At 36.4% G+C, this 20675-nt stretch overlaps 1 protein-coding gene across 1 annotated transcript in view; it reads right to left on the bottom strand.

Moving 5' to 3' along the window:
- CRB1 (crumbs cell polarity complex component 1) overlaps nucleotides 1-20675 on the bottom strand; it is a 214225-nt gene that overhangs the window by 118789 nt on the left and 74761 nt on the right. Inside the window, exons 3-5 of the mRNA XM_032288618.1 lie at nucleotides 12874-13069; nucleotides 9598-9737; nucleotides 2325-2507 (exon numbers count right to left, since the gene is read on the bottom strand). Coding sequence (XP_032144509.1) covers nucleotides 2325-2507; nucleotides 9598-9737; nucleotides 12874-13069 — 519 coding nt within the window. The remainder of the gene's footprint in view (nucleotides 1-2324; nucleotides 2508-9597; nucleotides 9738-12873; nucleotides 13070-20675) is intronic.

Raw genomic sequence — 20675 nt, 5'->3', positions numbered from 1 at the left:
AAAAACACCCTATTCTAAAAGTTTACACACTGCATGATTCTATTTATATTAATATCCTTGGAATGACAAAATTCTACAAGTGCAGAACCGATGAGTATTTGCCAGGGAAGAGGGATGAGGAGGCAGGGAAGGAGAGAGGTGGAATCCCTGTGATGACAATTGTTCTGTATATGGACTCTGTCAATGTCAATATCCAAGTCTGATACTGAACTATAGTTTTGCAACATGGTGCTACTGGGGAAATTAGGTAAAGTATACATGGGCCTCCTTGTATGCCTTAAAACTGCACATGAGTATACTATTATCATTTAAAAAGTTATTTAAAATGAAATATAGAAAAACACATGCAGACATAAAAACAAATGTGGCTGGAGGCTTAACTTAGAATCAGAAGGTCTAGATTTGTACCCCCCGTGTACCAGTTCTAGGTCTTATGTCAAATTGGTTACCTGTTTGCAAAACTTATTTTCTCTTCATTTTAGGTACACACAAAGACTAGATGTTCCAGTCTTTTCTGCAGTTAAATGTAGTTGCGGGATTAAATTTGACCAATGAAATGTGGGTAAAAGAGATATTCATTACTGGTAGTGGTTGGCCCGTAAAACCTGCAGGTGTCCTGCTCCATTTTCTTTTCTTCTCCAGTGGCTTGCTGCAGAAGCTCCCGGCAACTTTGGAAGTAACATTTTGAAGCATGGGAAAAACATAGAGGAGCCTGTGACCCTGAATCACCGTTTGTAGGACAATTGATGATGAGAATCCGGTTTTGAAATTCACATGAGTGAAAAATAAACCATTTCATTAAGCCACAGAGATTTGGGGCAGCCAGGACATCTTAACTCATATAGTCATTCCTGGCAGCTCTTCAGAAATCAAGCCAACATTTTTTTTTCTGGAACATTCTATTGCCTCTCCTATTTAGATCTGCAGATTCAAGGGGTCACCAATTTCCTTTTATTTGATGAGGCAATATTAGCAATGACTTTGACAGAATCACCCCTTTATGACCCGAAAACCAATATTTAAAAAACTATTTATAATGCCTTCACCTTATTCCCAGAAAAATATAAAGGAGCTGACAAAAATGCATACACTAGACCAAAAGTTTAGAAACAAATTTTTGAAAAGAGGCAATAGTAAGAAACAGAAACAGGAAATTTAAATATCCCCAGAGGTGAAGTAGATACATAAATATATTTCAGAAAGACCTATATGTTTGCAGCTCTCATATTTATTTCTAGCAGCTTACATAATTGGGAAATATGATATATTACAAGATTTATTTCATGCATTTACTCAGCTTAATCACATCAAGACTTATTTGCATGCATTTTTTAAACTAGGGTAGGAAGCATGCATGATAGAAGTTGTTCAGGGAAAACATCACTTTCCTGATATTGACACCTGAGGGAATTTTTTCCTATAGGTTCCCTTGAAAGGTCAGTGAATAAGGAAATAAACATTTTCTGTATCGACCTTGCAGCAAACTCTGCCACAAATCAAAGACCGTTAAACTTCAAAACTGAAACATTGAAAGAGAATACTAAGTGTAAATAGACACCCCCTTCTTCTTCTGTCTCATTTACTTTTCTCAGAAATCCCCAACAATAACTGAAATATTTTCCAGAGGCATCACTTAATCTATTGAGAAAGAAATATCATAGAAATCTAGATTGTAATTGATTTTCTCAGTGATATCAATGAAAGTGTGGGTAAATTGTTAGCCATTAATGAATTGAAGACTGTCTCAAAAATTCTGAAAATTTTCAGAACAGGAAGCAGACACATACAAAACTGTTCACTGGAAGACATAAATGCAAATTTCCTCTGGGTTTTAGGTAAGAAAGTTGTAAAAAAAAAAAGAGTAATATAAATTTGATATCTGGAATGACTTTACAGAATCATTGAGGAAGATTACTTGAAGCTAGTTCATTTTTCCCAGTGTAAATATAAGTACAATCACTTTTTTCAGCAAATTTGAATAACATAAAATTTGACATCGTTATCAAATTTGATAGCATAAAAAATTCAACATTTTCTGTGTATAAGGTAAAGAACCTGAGATGCACTTCAATTCCCAGAATAACATATAAAAATGTCGCCCCTTTCGTATCTCTTTTATCCCTGTTTTTAACATTTCTCTCATGATTTGAGGAATTCTGATCTGTGAAACAAGATACGTTTCATGCCCACAAGGGGGACCCTTTGCACCACAGCAACAGAGTTTACACAGCATGGGTCTTCCTGCTACTACACCATTTGGTTAAATCCATGGTCTGCCATGACATGCCAGAAAGTCAAGTCATATCCCATCTCCTTGGCCTCACCTGTGAATCCAGGCTGACAGACACAAACATAACCTGAGGCTTCATGATAGCTGAAAGAAGAAGGCAGTCCAACGATGTGTCCATATTGTTTCTCTGAGGACAGCTCCACACATTCCCCATCAGACTGGCAGGGGTTACTACTGCATTCGTTGATGTCGATCTCACACTGGACACCTGTGTATCCTGCAGGATAAAAATCCAGAGAACCTGCTAAGTCGAAAGTGTTGAGTTGTAGAGCGTCTGCCTAAAAGGAGGCTGACCACTATACTGGCATCAGTTAACAAGTTGATGCGCCTGCCCTCGAGGAGTTGGTAAGGGGAATCCGGTAAGAGGAGGCTTACATGGAAACAAATACGAGAAGCAATAAAATCACTGAAATAATTTTGACCAACATTTTTTTAAAGACAATTTGATTAATAAGACTTGAAATAAAATGAAATGTCAGGATAACCTGCATTTAACCTGAACATTTTAATGAAAGCCTCCACATTTTCAAATATTCTTCATTTGTGAATTTGCATTAAAAATATTTCAAGAGAATAGCTGAAAAGTCAGCAAATATTCACAAAACCAAACTAAATCCTTCTCTTAAAACTCAAAGTAAAGCCAAATCCTGATTTTCAAACACTCAATGAAGTAGTAAAATAGGTTGTTTTAAATTTGCATGGACTTAGCTGGATGATTTTATTAGGACCAGGAATAAGAACAGTAAAACATAAATGATTTGTCACTTTATAAATAATTAAAATATTAAATATAATTGAAAGTTCCCTACTTGAACTTTTTCATTGCTTTATAGTTGCTTTTAAATATGGGCAACCGTAAGAAATATACACAGTTTTAGGGTATGCATGTTTTAACATAACTGGAACCATATTATCTGCATTCTTTAGCAACTTGCTTTGTTTACTCCCTTGTACAGTCTACCATGTTAGTAATAAAGATCTAACACATAATTTTAACTACTGCCAAATATTTCAGAATACGGATGCACCATGGCTTAACCATTGTCTTACAGTTTAACCTTTGTTTTATATCTATTTTTGCTATTGCAATGTTGCAATGACTATCATTATACATGGCTGCTTGTGTAAGTGCTTGAGTATAACCTTATAGTTTATGACTAGAGGCGCGATTTCTGGGTTATAAGTTACATACTTTTTAAATTTTAATAAAAACTGGCAAACATCTCTAATGTAGTTGCACCATTTGCACATTACCAGCAGTGGATGATTGTGAATGTGGCTCTGAACGCTGGCCAATGTTTGCTATCACTTAATATAAAATTTCTTACCAGTTAGTATCTTACTGTTATTTTGGTTTACATTTTCCCCAGTTACTATTGAGCTTAACATTTTGGGGATTTTTTTTTTTTTACCATTTCATATGTTTTCCTGTTTTTTCATTAGACTGTTTTTCATATTGATTTATAAGAGTATTTATATACTGTGTACAGTGCTAGCTCCAAAATATAAATTTAGTAGGCTGCAAATGTAACACCGACGGTCGATAGGATAACATTAACTGTTTTGCAACATGGTAAGAGATGTGTATAAAGGTTTTTTTTGTTTGTTTGTTTTTTATATATATTTTTAAGATGTAGTCTCACTCTGTTGCCCAGGCTGGAGAGCAGTGGTGTGATCTCGACTCACTGTAACCTCTGCCTGCCAGGTTCAAGCAATTCTCCTGCCTCAGCCTCCCAAGTAGTTGGGATTACAGGTGTGTACCACCATGTTCGGCTAATTTTTGCATGTTCAGTAGAGACAGGGTTTCACAGTGTTGGCCCAACTGGTCTCGAACTCCTGACTTCAGGTGATCTACCTGCCTCAGCCTCCCAATGTGCTGGAATTACAGGCATGAGCCACCGCACCCAGCCTGAAGATTTTACGAAACATAATTCAACTTCACAGTCACCTAAGGGCCTTTGCAATATCATTTAACTCTGCTGAGAAATGTTCTGGAAACAAAATTTACAGTTGAGAGTTATAAAACTTGTAAACTAAATCACAGTATATCTTTACTTTAAAAGCATTCAACAGCTTCCCCTTTCACATAGAATGGAAATCAAAATCTTTAATAGAACCTCAAAAACTGCGTTCTCACAGCCTTCATGATGTTCTCTCTTCTGGAAAACTCTCCTTCAAGTGTTTTCTTGGCTAACTCTTAGTTTTCAGACTTTATCTTGTATTACTTTCTCAGAATAACTTTCCATCATGGACAGATATAAATAAAATCCCCTTATTTTCTCTCATGCCACCCAATTATTTTCTTTCATTGTTCTTATTGTAATTTTTAATTATGTATTTATTTGTGTATATGGTTTCCTCCCTCAGCAGGCTGTATGCTTCACAAAACAGAGACTGTGTTTATCTTATTTACCACTCCAGTACTGAGCAATATGTAAGTGATAGCCCTTCATTCAATAGTACTAATCAAGGATTGAAAATAACAATTTAGATTCTAATCCTAGTTTAGCACATAAACCAGGGAATTGACTATTAATAAGCAAATAATAAGATTATAATGTGATTGCTCATTTTTATATTAATAATTTAAATAACTAAATGAGATCATATGTTAAATCATAACGACAACATAAATTCTGCAGCTCAACAGTGTAATATATTTGTTACATATGACCCTTGGGGCCTTTCTCAACCGTCTGAAGAAGAAACTAGAATGAAAGAGTTAAAAAAAAAAAAAAAAAAAAAAGGGAACTAAAAGAACATGAAGAACATGTCAGATCAAGACCCAAGAATTCTTTAGAGTGACCCCCCCGCAAAGATCACTCAGAGTCTCTTAAACTTGGATGTCTACTTTTTGAATACTATTATTTCATACCTAAGATTCTTCAAATACATTAAATAATAGTTTTTACAATAAGATTTTATTAACTGATATTTGTTATGCTACAGTGGCCTTACTAAAGAAAGGCTGAACTATTTTCAATTTTCTTCTCATTCCCAGACTCGAGACACACATAAGCCAGGTTAGGGAGGAATTTAGAACCGTCATAAATCCTTTTTTGCTTTTCCGGCTCATATATTATCTCATTCCAGTCGTGAACATTTGGAAGGTCCTGATTTATAGTCTTGCCAGTCCTGTCCCCACCACTGAGGCCCTGTGGGGATTTTATTTGCTGCTCTCTTTAACCATGTATATAAATAGACTCCTTCAGTCAAGGCTATATTCAATAGTTATAACAAGTTTTTCTATAAAACTCTGTACAAAGAAAAAATATGATACAAAGTCACATCCCCAGGCTTCTTTCTTATATTATGCTTGTTTGTTACAATTCCAATCACATCTGGGTATCAGGAAATCTTTTAAGGTAAGCATTTAAGGTGACTGGCATTTCTTGTAATTATTAATTACTTCTGAAATGAGGACCCTAGTCAATTATAGGAGTGGATTCTCGCCATTGTTCTGTGGTAGTGGAGTCATGTCTGAAGAAATGGTCTCCTTTTCTTAGATATAGACTACTTTGTAGCGTTAACTTTTATCTTTGTACACAACAGTAAGATAGGTTACAAAGGTATTCAGGATGTTCTATCTAGGCAAAATTACCATCCATGCGTAACCCAGGGCAGAAACCCAGAGGCAGAACTGTCCTAAGCCTGTGCCCTTTCCTCACTGCCCACGTGAGTTTCACCTCCCACGTGACTCTCAGGACTACGCACCCCACACCGCACTCCGACCACTGTTGTCTTAGTTCTAGCAAACAGTCTCATCTCCTCAAACTACAGAAGAATCTTCTCAGTAGATTTCCCTGCCTTTAGTTTTATTTTCTTCTCACATCTGCCACAAAGCCAGGGAGCTCTTCTGAAATTAACAAAGCAGATTTTGTTACTTCTCTTCCCCATAGTTGGCAGGGCTTTGTGATATGGCTTCAGTTCTGCTCCCCAGTTCCATCTCTCTACCTCCAGCCCTACACAGTCCAGCATTTTTACAATCACTCACAGTTCCACAATTAGACATGCTCTTTCTTTTCTTCGGGTTTTTTTTTTTTTTTTTTTTTTTTTTGAGATGGAGTTTCGCTCTGTTGCCCAGGCTGGAGTGCAGTGGCGTGATCTTGGCTCATTGCAGCCTCCGCCTCCCGGATTTAAGTGACTGTCTTGCCTCTAGTCTCCTAGGTAGCTGGGACCACAGGCGTGCACTCCCACACCCGGCTAATTTTTTTCTTTTTTTGTATTTTTAGTAGAGATGGGGTTTCATCATTTTAGCCAGGCTGCTCTCGAACTCCTGACCTCAATTGATCTGCCTGCTTTGCCCTCCCAAAGTGCTGGCATTACCGGTGTGACCCACTGCTCCCCGCAGGACGTGCTTTTTTCTGTGTGTGCCTGCCGCCTTTCTTGCTCCTTTCTTTCTTCTTTGCCTTCCTCTCTTCATTTCTTAAGTAAAGGACTATGCGACTTCATAATTTTGATACTCATTTAACTTTTATTTAGTGCTTACTGTGGTCCAGGATAAGCCTGGAGTTTTATATATGTTACTGGATTTATCTCTGAAACAACTCTATCTTGTGGATATTATAAATGAGGAAACTGAGGATCAGAGCAGTAATTTGTCCAAAGTCACACAGCTAGTGAGTACATTTATGGAACCTGCTCAGTCATCTTTAGCTTATCTAAAATGGTGCCTTTGGTCACGCTACCTCTGTACTTCTTCTCTATTCATTTTTACAGAATTTATTATAGTCTCTTATTGTACCAAAAATTGTACTATAGATGTTGACCTATGTCTCTCTACTGGAATTTAGGCTCCTTGAAGGAAGGAACCATACGTTTTTGATTCCCAGATCTCTATTGTATTAGCCACTGAAATCCTTGTGGCTTAAATGATGGAACCCATGAATGAATGAATGGAACATACACTCGGGTTTCTTGAGGTAGATGTTCTTAACTGCCTGACTCCATTACAAAGTCCTGCCCTCATACATAATTTCCACCTCTTGGTGTAGAACTTGCTATGCAGTTGCCCTTTTTTGAGTGCTTAATATGTTCCAGGCTTTATTTTTATAATTTTACTTTTCATAATAATACTACAAGTGAAGTATTTTGATCCTTATTTTCCTGATGGGGAAAAAGATTAAGAGAAAACTCACTCGAGTTCCTTCAGTTAATAAACAGGGAATATATCCTACTCCTAAATCATCCGCTCCACCCTCTGCTTCTGGACAGAGACCTTTCATGAGTGTTGGTTGGTGGCAAGAACATGAAACTACGTAGTTTGGAAAATTTTCAGTGTTTAAGTCAAGTTGATGAGCAAAGGATAGCCAATACTCCTCATTCATTACTTGCAGGTGGGAAGACATACCGTATATAAATTTCCAAGCTGTAGCATCCCAAACTTCCTTTTATATTTTCATTTATTTTTCCTATAAAGTATATTTAACCAAAGATATCAAACGTGTCTTAGGCAGTAGGACATCTTTCAAGCAGAAGCTGATACTGATTGGATTGACTCTAGTCTCCATGTTTCCTTTTCAACCACGGAATTATCATTTTCTTAGACAATAAAATTAGTGGCGAGAGAGAGACAGATGATCAGTAAGCTTATAAAACTAGGCCTTGAGTAATTATAAGTTTATCATTTTCCAAGTAAATAAAGCAAGAAGAGAGAGGCGATACTGTATCTTTTATTTTTATCAATAAAATCCTAACAAGAATTAGATTCAAAAAATAGTCATGCATCACTTAAAGATAAACATGTGTTCTGAGAAATAAGTCATTACACAATTTCATCATGGTGTAAACATTATAAAGTGTACTTACACAAACCTAGATGTTATAGCTTACTACATACCTAGGCTTGGGGTATAGTCTATTGCTGCTAGGCTACAAACCTGGACAGCACTTTACTGTACTGAAAACTACAGGCAATTGAAATACAATGGCATTTGTGTATCTAAACATACTTAAGCATACAAAAAGTACAGTAAAAATACAGTATGAAAGATTTTTTTAAGTGGTACACCTGTGTAGGGCACTAACATGAATGAAGCTTGAAGGTCTGGAAGTTGCTCTGAGTGTCAGTGAGTAATGAGTGAATATAAAAGTCTAGAATATTATTGGATACTACTGTAGATTTTATAAATACTGTATAGTGACGCTACTCTAGGATTAGAAAACTTTCTGTCTTCAATAATAAACTAACCGTAATGTACTAGAACTTGTTTCAAATGTTTTAACCTTTGGAATCTTAAATAATGCTTAGCTTAAATCACAAACACATTATACAGCCGTAGAAAATAATTTCTTTACATCTAATTCTATATGTTTTAGTCTATTTTCAATTTTTTTTAACCTTTTAAGCTTTTTATTAAACATCAAGATCCAAACACACACCATAGTGTAGGCCGACATGGAGTCAGGACCATCAATATCACTGTCTTCTACCTTCACATCTTGTCCCACTGAAATGTCTTCAGCAGCAATAACGTGCATGGAGCTGTCATCTCCTAAGATAACAACAATGCCTTCTTCTGGAATACTTCCTGAGGGACCACCACGATCCCATGGGTAGTGAGCAATGAATGCTACAATGTTACGACAGTTATGACATCACTAGGTAACAGGAATTGTTCAGTTCCGTTATAGTCTTACAGGACCACAGTCGTATATGCAGCCTGTCATTGACCAAAATGTTAGTATACAGTGTAAAGCTGTATGTCAGGCAGTTGGTTAACCAAAATTAGCATCAATATTTACCTATGGCCTGTAATGTAACACAAACGTCACATACTGTTTTCTATTGATTCTTGTATCACCTTTACACTCAAGTCTAATTATCCTCTATATGTAAACTTTAGTTATGGTTTATATATAATTAACTTTTTATTATATTAACAAATATAACCTGTTACATTACAAATGCCTAAGAGAATACAAGTTCCTAATAGTTTAATATTATTTCATGGGTTTCTATATGTTCCTGCCATATCAGAGAACATCTTGCAAGAAAAGAAAGTATCTTCCAGTGAATTTTTCTCCGTGAAGATCATGCTGAATTTCATCTTTCCATTAATTTTTTTCTCCTCTGTTCCTCTAGAGGGTTATGATCATTGGGCAGCTTGGTAATCTACTTTAGACAGCATTTAGTATAGCAGTAAGTTTGTGTGAGCACTAAAGAATAAAATTAAATAATAATAGCTAGAATAAATAATTGATTTAAAACATTTAACAATAATTTTTAGTTTCATTTGCTATAAGTGATATGTTTCTATTCTAAGCAAAACAAAAAAAAAATTGGTGGAAGATATTTTGTCACTTACCAGGCCAGCAGTGACAAGTATAATTGTCAACACTGTCCTCACATGTAGCATTATTGTGACAAGGTTTTGACCAACAAGGAGGCATCGAAGTCTCACAGTGTGTCCCTGTGAATCCACTACCCGTGCAGTTACAGCTATATCTGGAGAGTAAATGAAATTTTCATGTCAGCTGTTGGTCATATTGAGATCAGATATCTTTATACTGTTTCTTCATCTGTCCATCAACCCAAGACCCATGGCATAGTCTTACTACCCCCAAAACTATGGGGAATTAGCTATACAGGACTGAATGCATGATGTATTTTCATATTAATGTCTTATTATCTTTAAAAAATTTTAAAGCACATCTTTATGCAAACCATGACTATTGACTTAAGTTTCTTTATTTATAAATTGAATATAGTACCTATGTTTCAAAGTTACTGTGACAATTAAGTATGCATGTAAAGAATAAACACAGTATCCCACGTATCCAAATGTACTAAATATGTTGCTACTAAATAGCACTTAATAAAATTGTTAATTTTTCTAAGGTGGTAGAGAATGATTTATACCTCTCTGTTATACAGAGAGCCCATTAATAAGGTCTCATATGAGAAGGGAAACGATAAATTATGAAAAACTCAGGAAAAGCCCTCATTAAGTGAATTGTGACTTATGACATTTTCTTATTTTTAGCTTGCAAGAATATTTAAGCCTTGCTATTTCTAATTATTCAGGGATTGAGTGGAATTATCAAATAGTCCCAAAATACAAATCTAGTGAAGAAAGTTGTTAATTTTATTGAGGAGACTTTTAATTTAGATGTGGGTCTCCTCAAGGATTTAGTATTGTAAAAAATAGACCTGCACACCAGCTTAGGCAAAATGAGGGTCTTGGGAAAACAATACCTATGAATTTATAAAGCAGGTAGAGTCCTCTTCGCTATGGCTTTGTGTTTTTATCACCAAAGCAAATGTTATAAGTGACTATAATCTTCATATGTGTTGTTAGAAATCTATTCACAAATCCATTTGTTCAATTAAAAAATACCTACTAAAAGGCGGGGCATGATGGCTTATGCTTGTAATCTCAGCACTTTGGGAGGCTTTGGTGGATGGATCACTAGATTAATAGATTGAGACTATCTTGGCCAAAATGGTAAAACCCTGTCTCTGCTAAAAATACAAAAATTAGCTGGGCATGGTGGCATGCACCTGCAGTCCCAGCTTCTTGGGAAGCTTGAAGCAGGAGAAGAGCTTGAACCCAGGAGGCAGAGGTTGCAGTGAGCCGAGACTGCACACCACTACACTCTAGCCTGGTGACAGAGTGAGACTCCATCTCAAAAAACCTACTAAATATCGAGTACTGGTAAAACATTAGCGACAAGAACACTGTACTCAAAGGGCTTGGCTGGCTGGCTAGAAGACCTCAGTTCATGGAATTAGAAGCTCCATTTGCATAATTCCTTTGGTCTCTCTCTCTTTTTTTTTTTTTTTTCCAGTTCTGATTTTCCCATATATCTCATAGCAAACATTTTAAATTTTTGTGGGAAAATAAAGTTAGGTTGTTTTGAGTTGACCTTATGACTACAATTTCAACATTTAGGCAATAAGAAATAATGGTCCAATAAGGAAATTATTCATGGCATATTCAAGTGAGGAGAATAAAAGGTAGCAAAGTTTCAGCCTTATTTTGGTTTACATTTCCATTGGAATCAAAACGTGTGTCATTTTGGATCTGATGCTTTTTGGAAACAGTGAAGTATGGAGGGTGAGCCTCCTTTTCCTCTGGAGGTATTGTGTGGAAACTTCCATTATGGTCTGTCTTTGTGTTGGCTAGTTACCTGTCTCCAGGAATGTAGAGCATTATTGGGGTACAACTAAAAGTCAAAAACAAGACACAAAATGTTATTAAAAGTTATATTTTATATTTGACAAAAGAATGTACAACACATTGTTCTATTTAAAATTTGAAGGCCAGGCGTAGTGGCTCACAACTGTAATCCCAACATTTTGGGAGGCCAAGGCAGGGGAGTCTTTTAAGGTCAGGAGTTTGAGACCTGCCTGGCCAACATGGTGAAACACCATCTCTATTAAAAATGCAAAAATTAGCAGGACATGGTGGCAGGCACCTGTAATCTCAGCTACTCGGGAGGCTGAGGCAGGGGAATTGCTTGATGAATTTGGAGGTGGAGGTTGCAGTGAACCAAGATCACACCACTGCACTCCAGCCTGGGTGACAGAGCAAGACTCTATCTCAAAAAAAAAAAAAAAATCTATTATTTTGTTGCAAATATTCGATGCATGTGTGCCTTTTATTGCTCTCCGTTTGACTCTGTTCACTTTGAAGTTAGATTTGAGATAAATTATGTCTTATTTACTAAATAAAGGAAACCTGGATTCTGGTCCTCTTTTGCAGAGAATTAATTGTGTGAATTCGTGGGCGTCTTCTCACTTCCCTAAACTTTAGACTCCTTATTGTCATACGGAAACATTAATATGCATCTTGCCTTCCACTGAGCTGTTGAAGGATCAAACAAGATAATTTTAAGTGCCAATCTTGTTAAAAATTGTTAAGCATTTTATAACTCAGTATTGTGGCTTAAATAAGCACTAGAAAGTTCTTCAGTATATTGTGGCTTAAATAAGTACTAGAAAGTTCTTTTTAAAGTGAGCTTAATTACTGTTAGACCGTTTATTATAGTCATCATATTGAGATGTAATTTATTGCTGTTCTTTTTTGCCCGAAAGCCAATGACAGACCAGTTTGATGCAGAATCACATAGCTATTTCTCACCATTATGCCTTCTCAAAAGTACTCAGCCAATTCCCCAAACACATGGAAATTAATTCAAGATATAAGTAATTAAGTATCACCACCCTTTCCAACATGGTCTATATAACATTTTTAAAGGATTTATTGTTGTCACCTGATTTATATCCTTGACATATAGATACAACCTTAAATACACATATAGAATAATCTCCAGCTTTGTTTTTGCACCTTTTCTATCTACAGCAGGTTTATTTCGTGGAATTGAAAAATTGGCTATTTTCCATAGGATAAGCAGTTCTAAACTATTACAAGAATGACTTGTAAAATCTTCCCTCTTGAGACAGATGGTCTCCAAAGGTTACCTTTTTTAGTGAAATCTGAATGTTTTCATCTGTGGATGTATAGAGTTACCCCCGGATTTTAAGCCGAGAATGTGAGAGCTCTAAATTCACCAGAGTGGTAACATAATTCTTGGTCAGGGAGTTCTAAGCCAATCACCCAAGGCCAGAGAAAACGTACCTGTTTTCCCCATCCACACACAGCCCTCCATGGAGACACGGCTGACTGGCGCACTCATCAATGTTGAGTTCACAGTGATCCCCGAGGAATCCAGGGGCACAGTCGCAGAAATAAGCTCCCAGAGCATCCCGACAACTCGCACCATTTAAACAAGGCTGGGACCAACATTCGTCAATTTCCAATTCACAGTTTACACCTTTAAAAAAAGTCAGCACAGAAAAAACAGAAAAAGTTTTAGTAAAGTGTTCATATTTTAGCAATTTGGCAATGCTTTGTTTACTAGAGTACTTGTCAATTTGTTCTGTTACCCAAAATAATTTTCCCCCTGAATTGTAATTGATAGTAACTTTTGGTGTGCGTGTGGGAAGTTGCACAAGGCAGAGCAGCTGTTACAAAGAATTATTGCATGCAACAGCTTGTGGTGTTTCGTTGGTGAAAACAAATAAGCCATTTTTAGAACAAAGGTTATTGTTAACTGCACTTTTGTTGGAAGCCTAAAAGTGGCTGTTTGGTGTTTTTCCATTATTTTTAGCACTTAATTTAGTAAAGCAGCAGAGAGAATAGTGGGTGAGAGCTCAGATTCCAAAGCCAGACAGTTGGGTCGGGATTTTGGCACAGCCACTTAATCACTGTATGACCTTGGGCAAGTTTCTCAACCTTTCCATGTTTCAGCTTCCTCACATGAAAAATGACAATAGTTGCAATTATCTCAGGGGACCCTTATTATAATATTTAAATGTGTTCGAAAGTACTTATAATAGTACCTGATACATACTAAGTATTTGCTAGAGAAGAAACACTTTTTTTTCCCACAAAAAATTTATTGTACATATAGGATGTGCAGTTATTTATCTAAGGGCTTATTTTTTTATCTTAATTTTTCTTTTTGTAAAATACTACTTTTAAATACAAAAAACTTGTGACAATATAATTAATGGCATCATTAGAAGCTATTAACAGTTCATTTTAAGATAATGTTACATGAAAAAAACTATACTTCTTCCCCCAAAATTAGTAGGTTAAGTATTATTTGCTAAGCAAAAGAAGTTTATGATTTATACAAGTTGTAGTAATATTGAAATAACAAACTATTTTATTGAATGTCAAAATAGTATTTGATATACAATAATCACATTTGCATATGTTTTAAAAGACACAAAAGGAGGAATATTTATACTTACCCATCTTTATTTATGTTTCTAATCCCAAATAATAAATTATATATTAAAATGATATTGAAAGATTTTTAAATAACTCAGAAGTCAGTAGTTTGATTGATTCGTGCCGATTTTCCTTGACAGAAAATGCAGCAGGATAGTCTAACACCATCGATTATTTACAACTGCTATTAGATTCTACAAATACCCAACATAAAAGAGAAGCCAGCATATTAAATTTGATTGTTTTTTGAAAAACTTAAAAGTTAAATTTATGTCTGTAAAAATGGAAAGTTTTACAATAGTACTTGTTTCTAGATAAATGGCTTTTTCTCTGTGGCATGGTTATTTCTTACCCAGTCTGTGAATGAGATTTTCCATAGTTGTTTTACTTGGCATAACCAAGGTCAAATAAAAGATCATGGAATTGGCCAATGGAACACCTGGGTTCTCATTCTAGTTTTTCTTTTGTAACATTCTTTTCAGCAATGTTTAATGTTTTAATCTCTCCTGCATAAAATGAAACAATAATACATATATATATATATATATCTTTCTATTTTTTCAAGAGTGTATGAAAGACAAAAATAAACTCTTAAAACATTTCTTCATATAACTATCTTCAACAGATATAGCTACTAAAATGATAATGTGTTAGTACTCAGTAATTATAAGATGCAAAATTGCTACCCCTAAAATGACACTGTTTTATCATGACTGTATGTAAAGTGAAGTATGCTCATTCAGGAATGTTTGGTCAATGTGGATTTTCATAGAGCTCTTTGTTTGGAGAAAACTGGCACTTTCTGAATACCTATCACATAGATGGGCGGGACAAGGTAGTTTCACTTGCCTTCCTTTATTTAGCTCCTTATATTTATAGGTATAGAAAAAGAGAGATTCAAAGAGCTTCACTGACTTGCTTGTGTCACGCAGCTGGCAAATGTCAGTGTTTCCACAATTCTTGTCTCCTTCTAGTCTAGTTCTTGTCAATTCACTTTTTTGTGGTGCCCTTCCCTATATGACAATGGATTATGTCCTTTGATATTTTACCTATCTGTATTTTCTGTGAAGTATTAACATATAAAGCTAAACTGGTGGTTTAAAACTTGTTTATCAGAACCAAAGACAAAAACCACATGATTATCTCAATGGATGCAGAGAAGGCCTTTGACAAAATTCAACAGCCCTTTATGCTAAAAACCCTCAATAAGCTGGGTATTGATGGAACGTATCTCAAAATAATAAAAGCTATTTAAGACAAACCAACAGCCAATATCATAATGAATGGGCAAAAACTGGAAGCATTCCCTTTGAAATGTGGCACTAGACAAGGATGCCCTCTCTCACCACTCCTATTCAATATAGTACTGGAAGTTCTAGCCACAGCAATCGGGCAAGAAAAGGAAATAAAGGGTAATCAATTAGGAAAGGAGGAAGTCAATTTGTCTCTATTTGCAGATGACATGATTGTATATCTAGAAGACCCCATCGTCTCAGCCCCAAACCTCCTGAAACTGATAAGCAACTTCAGCAAAGTCTCAGGATACAAAATCTATGTGAAAAAATCACATGCATTCCTATACACCAATAACAGACTTAAATAGAGGCAAATCAAGAACGAACTGCCATTCACAATTGCTACAAAGAGAATAAAATACCTAGGACTACAACTAACAAGGAACGTAAAGGACCTCTTTAAGGAGAACTACAAGCCACTGCTCAACGAAATAAGAGAGGACACAAACAGATCGAGAAATATTCCATGTTCATGGTTAGGAAGAATCAATATTGTGAAAATGGCCATACTGCCCAAAGTAATTTACAGATTCAACGCTATCCCCATCAAGCTACCAATGACCTTCTTCGCAGAACTGGAAAAAAACACCTTAAAATTCATATGGAACCAAAAGAGAACCCACATAGCCAAGTCAATTCTAAGCAAAAAGAACAAAGTAGGAGGCATCATACTACCGGACTTCAAACTATACTACAAGGCTACAGTAATCAAAACAGCATGATACTGGTACCAAAACAGGACAGAGGTCTCGGAGGCAACACAACATATCTACAACCATCTGATCTTTGACAAACCTGACAAAAACAAGCAATGGGGAAAGGATTTCCTGTTTAATAAACGGTCTTGGGAAAACTGGCTAGCCATGTGCAGAAAGCACAAACTGGACCCCTTCCTGACACCTTACACTAAAATTAACTCCAGATGGATTAAAGACTTAAATGTAAGACCTAACAACATAAAGGCCCTAGAAGAAAATCTAGGCAAAACCATTCAGGACATAGGCGTAGGCAAGGACTTCATGACCAAAATACCAAAAGCATTGGCAACAAAAGCCAAAATAGACAAATGGGACCTAATCAAACTCCACAGCTTCTGCACGGCAAAAGAAACAGTCATTAGAGTGAATTGGCAACCAACAGAATGGGAAAAAGTTTTTGCAGTTTACCCATCTGACAAAGGGCTGATATCCAGAATCTACAAAGAACTAAAACAGATTTACAAGAAAAAACAAACAAGCCCATTCAAAAGTGGGCGAAGGATATGAACAGACACTTTACAAAAGAAGACATACATGAGGCCAACAAACATATGAAAAAATGCTCATCATCACTAGTCATTAGAGAAATGCAAATCAAAACTGCATTGAGATACCATCTCACGCCAATTCAAATGGCGATCATTAAAAAAATCTGGAGACAACAGATGCTGGAGAGGATGTAGAGAAATAGGAACACTTTTACACCGTTGGTGGGAGTGTAAATTAGTTCAACCATTGTGGAAGACAGTGTGGCGATTCCTCAAGGACCTAGAAATAGAAATTCTATTTGACCCAGCAATCCCATTACTGGGTATATATCCAAAGGATCATAAATCGTTCTACTATAAGGACATGTGCACACAAATGTTCATTGCAGCACTGTTTACAATAGCAAAGACCTGGAACTAACCCAAATGCCCATCGATGATAGACTGGACAGGGAAAATGTGGCACATATACATCATGGAATATTATGCAGCCATCAAAAACGATGAGTTCATGTCCTTTGTAGGGACATGGATGAACATGGAAACCATTCTCAGCAAACTGACACAAGAGCAGAAAATCAAACACCGCATGTTCTCACTCATAGGCGGGTGTTGAACAATGAGAACACATGGACACAGGGAGGGGAGCACTACACACTGGTGTCTGTGGGGGGGGAAATAAGGAGGGACAGCGGGGGGTGGGGAGTCGGGGACGCATAGCATGGAGAGAAATGCCAGATATAGGTGAAGGGGAGGAAGGCAGCAAATCACACTGCCATGTGTGTACCTATGCAACAATCTTGCATGTTCTTCACATGTACCCCAAAACCTAAAATGCAAAAAAAAAAAAAAAACTTGTTTATGTTTTTCTAAATTTTATCTTTGATAATTAAAATAAAATCCATAAATTCATTTTAATCCATAAATTAATTAGGAATCCATAAATTCATTTTATATATGCATTTTATATACTACATATATACGCATTATATATATGCATTTTATATATTACTTCGTAATGCATAAGAAATACATTTTAAATATTGCAGCTCCATTTATATGTTATAGCTCAAATACCTTGACTTTAACGTGGGCCTAGTGCATATATAGGAATGTGAATCAATAGTTTAACTGCAATTGCAATTCGAACAACTATTTACTTTTGGAGTAACTTATTTGATTATTCTTTCCATTGCTTACCTCATGATTCTTATTGTAGTTTATTACTGTTATAGAAATAGACAAAAGTGATTTGGTCTATGTCTGCATTATGCCAAAATAGCCAGATAACAAGTGATAAAAGTCCAGACCGTCATTCAGATATTTTTGCATTTACTGATACTTGGCTTCACGAATAAGACATCTGGATAACTGACTACGATTTTTCATTTTTATTTGGATGTTTGCTGCCAAGTGCCTACAGCCATTAAGTATACACAATTAATCAACTTTCCAAAAAGTGCCTGAACTGTGTGGTCCCTTAAATTTAGAAACATTCATTGTATGACTGGTGTTATTAAGTATGACACTATGTCATTATAACCCTATATAGCAATAGAAATTGGATGTAGTTACAGTAAGAAATGGAAAAATTTTACTGTGAAATTCTATCAAAAAAATTCATCCATACATCAAAATTCTGTTGGAATTGGTTAATAGTTAAGTATGGAAAAAAGAAAACAGGAAGGGTAGTGGCAAAAACTTACAGGATGAGGGGAAGTTTCATCCCCCCAAAAAAATGTATAGGACAGGATTAAACATATTTCTCTGACCTCAGGAACTTTGGTGACTCATTATTACTAAGACTGCAGTAATATCTGCAGTGACATTTATACATAAATATAGGTGACTGTATTAGTCAGGGTTCTCTAGAGGGACAGAACTAATAGGATATATATATATACATCAAAGGAAGTTTATTAAGGAGAATTGACGCACATGATCACAAGGTGAAGTCCTGCAATAGGCTATCTGCAAGTTGAGGAGCAAAGAAGTCAGTAGTGGTTCAGTCTGAGTCCAAAAGCCTCAAAAATAGGAAAGCCAACAGTGCAGCCTTCAGTCCATGGGTGAAGGCTCGAGAGCCCCTGGGAACCACTGGTGTAAGTCCAAGAGTCCAAAAGCTGAAGAACTTGGAGTCTGATGTTTGAGGGGAGGAAGCATCCAAGGGAGAAAGATGAAGGCCTGAAGACTCAGCAAGTCAGCTTCTTCCACCTTCCTCTGCCTGCTTTTTCTAGTTGGGCTGGCAGCTGATTGGATGATGCTCGCCCACACTGTAGGTGGGTCCTCCTCGGGGTAGTTCTTCCTCTCCCAGTCCACTGACTCCAGTGTTAATCTCACTAGCAGCATCCAGAGACACACAGATATGCTCAGAAACAACACTTCGCATCTTTCAATCTGATCAAGTTGACAATATTAACCACCACAGTCACCTAAGACATCAGATTGCTAATTCCTGATAGTCAGGGATAGTTCCACTTTGAACTACCCAGTTTTCACTAACTGTGAAAAGTTTAGAAATTTTCTGGCAACCAAATATTTCTAGAATTATAATTTCAAAGAAGGGTTGAAATTACATGCCTTTCTCTAAAGTACCAAGTAAAAAGTGAAATTAGAAGATGTTCCCAAATTCACTGGTTTTGATAGAGAAAGAATATCTGTGATAAATAATCTAAGAGTGCTCATTTTTTTTTATAGAACAGATAATTAATTTAAGATAAGAAGCTATCCCATTTCATATTCGTTTTCTTGACAATGTGCTTTCTGGATTCCAGGAAAAGGCTTCTTAGCTCACTTCTTTCTTCCCTTTCCACTTCCTCCTTTCTCTTTTACTCTTTTCTTTTCCTTTCTTCCTTACAAAATCATTCTCCTTTTCTCCTTTTATTTACAGCAAGGTTTATTAACTGATATGACGAGAGTCCCCCTTGGTGAAAATCTTCACCTTATATCCCTCAGGTACGAGAAGGACCAGGGCCATTCTTGCCCTATTTCCTATTCCCCATTGTAACCTAGGCATCTATTCAAAAGATACCATGGGGAGAAACTGTCAGTTAGAACTCAACAAAAGTGACCCTAGAGTGTGACCTTTAAGTGCAAGAAGCATCAGTTCAAGTATCCTGGATTATCTTATTATCAAATCAGCATGGTTATCACTCCTTCCTAAGAAGACATCCTTTCAAGGAGGAGATGCCAGGTAGTACATTTTCTCAAATCTTCTCTAGACAGCTCATGGTTTGAGTTGCCAACGAGAGGGACTTCCAGGTTTAGAAGGCAGGAGAGAAGCTATGATTCTGTGGAAATTGTTCTGACCAGTCTCACACACAGGCAGGTGTGATTCATGGCAGCTTCCTAAGGTATTTAGAGAACCACTAATTTTAACTCTGTAAGATGGGATAGTTGAACATTCTCAGAGATTCTTCAGAATTACAGCACCTTTATAGGAGCCTTTTAAAAACTCCTACTTTGGCGTTTTGAGCTAAGACTTTTGCTGGCAACTTCTTTGATTTCCTTTCCTCATCTATTCCAAACATGTCCAAGCAGAGCTAGCTTCATGGGTTTTATGAGCATGCTACCTTTGCAATCATCCAGTGCCCTGAGCTTAGAAGGAGCTTGTACTCATTTGCTTGGTCTTCCTCTCAGTTCTGGAGGCAACAAGATGACATCAAGATGTCATTAGGATTGGTTCCTTCTGAGGGTGGCGAGGAAGAATCTGTTCCATGTTTCTACCCTAGTTTTCTGGTGGTTTTGTAGCAAACTTTGGCATTCCTTGCCTTGTGGAAGCATCCCCCCCGATGTCTGCCTTCATCTTCATATGTCATTCTCCTAGTATATGTGTCTGTGTTCAAATTTCCCCTTTCCATAAGGACATTAGTTATATTGGATTAGGGGCCCGACCTACTCCAGTATGACTTTCTCTTAAGTAATTACATTTGCAATAGCCCTGTTGTCAAATAAGTTCACATTCTGAGGTACTGAGTTAGAACTTCAACATAGGAATTTGAAGACACAATTCAACACACAACAGACTCTAAGTTTGGCTAAATGTTCTGCTATCACTTGAAAAATCTGAACAAGAGACCACACATTTTCATTTTGCATTATGT

The sequence above is a fragment of the Sapajus apella genome, unplaced genomic scaffold, assembly GCF_009761245.1.
Source record: "Sapajus apella isolate SASKATOON/1434 unplaced genomic scaffold, GSC_monkey_1.0 scaffold22, whole genome shotgun sequence".
In the NCBI taxonomy this organism is placed as follows: domain Eukaryota; kingdom Metazoa; phylum Chordata; class Mammalia; order Primates; family Cebidae; genus Sapajus; species Sapajus apella.
Note: the sequence above shows the minus strand (reverse complement) of the source record. Positions and strands in the feature narration are given on the sequence as shown.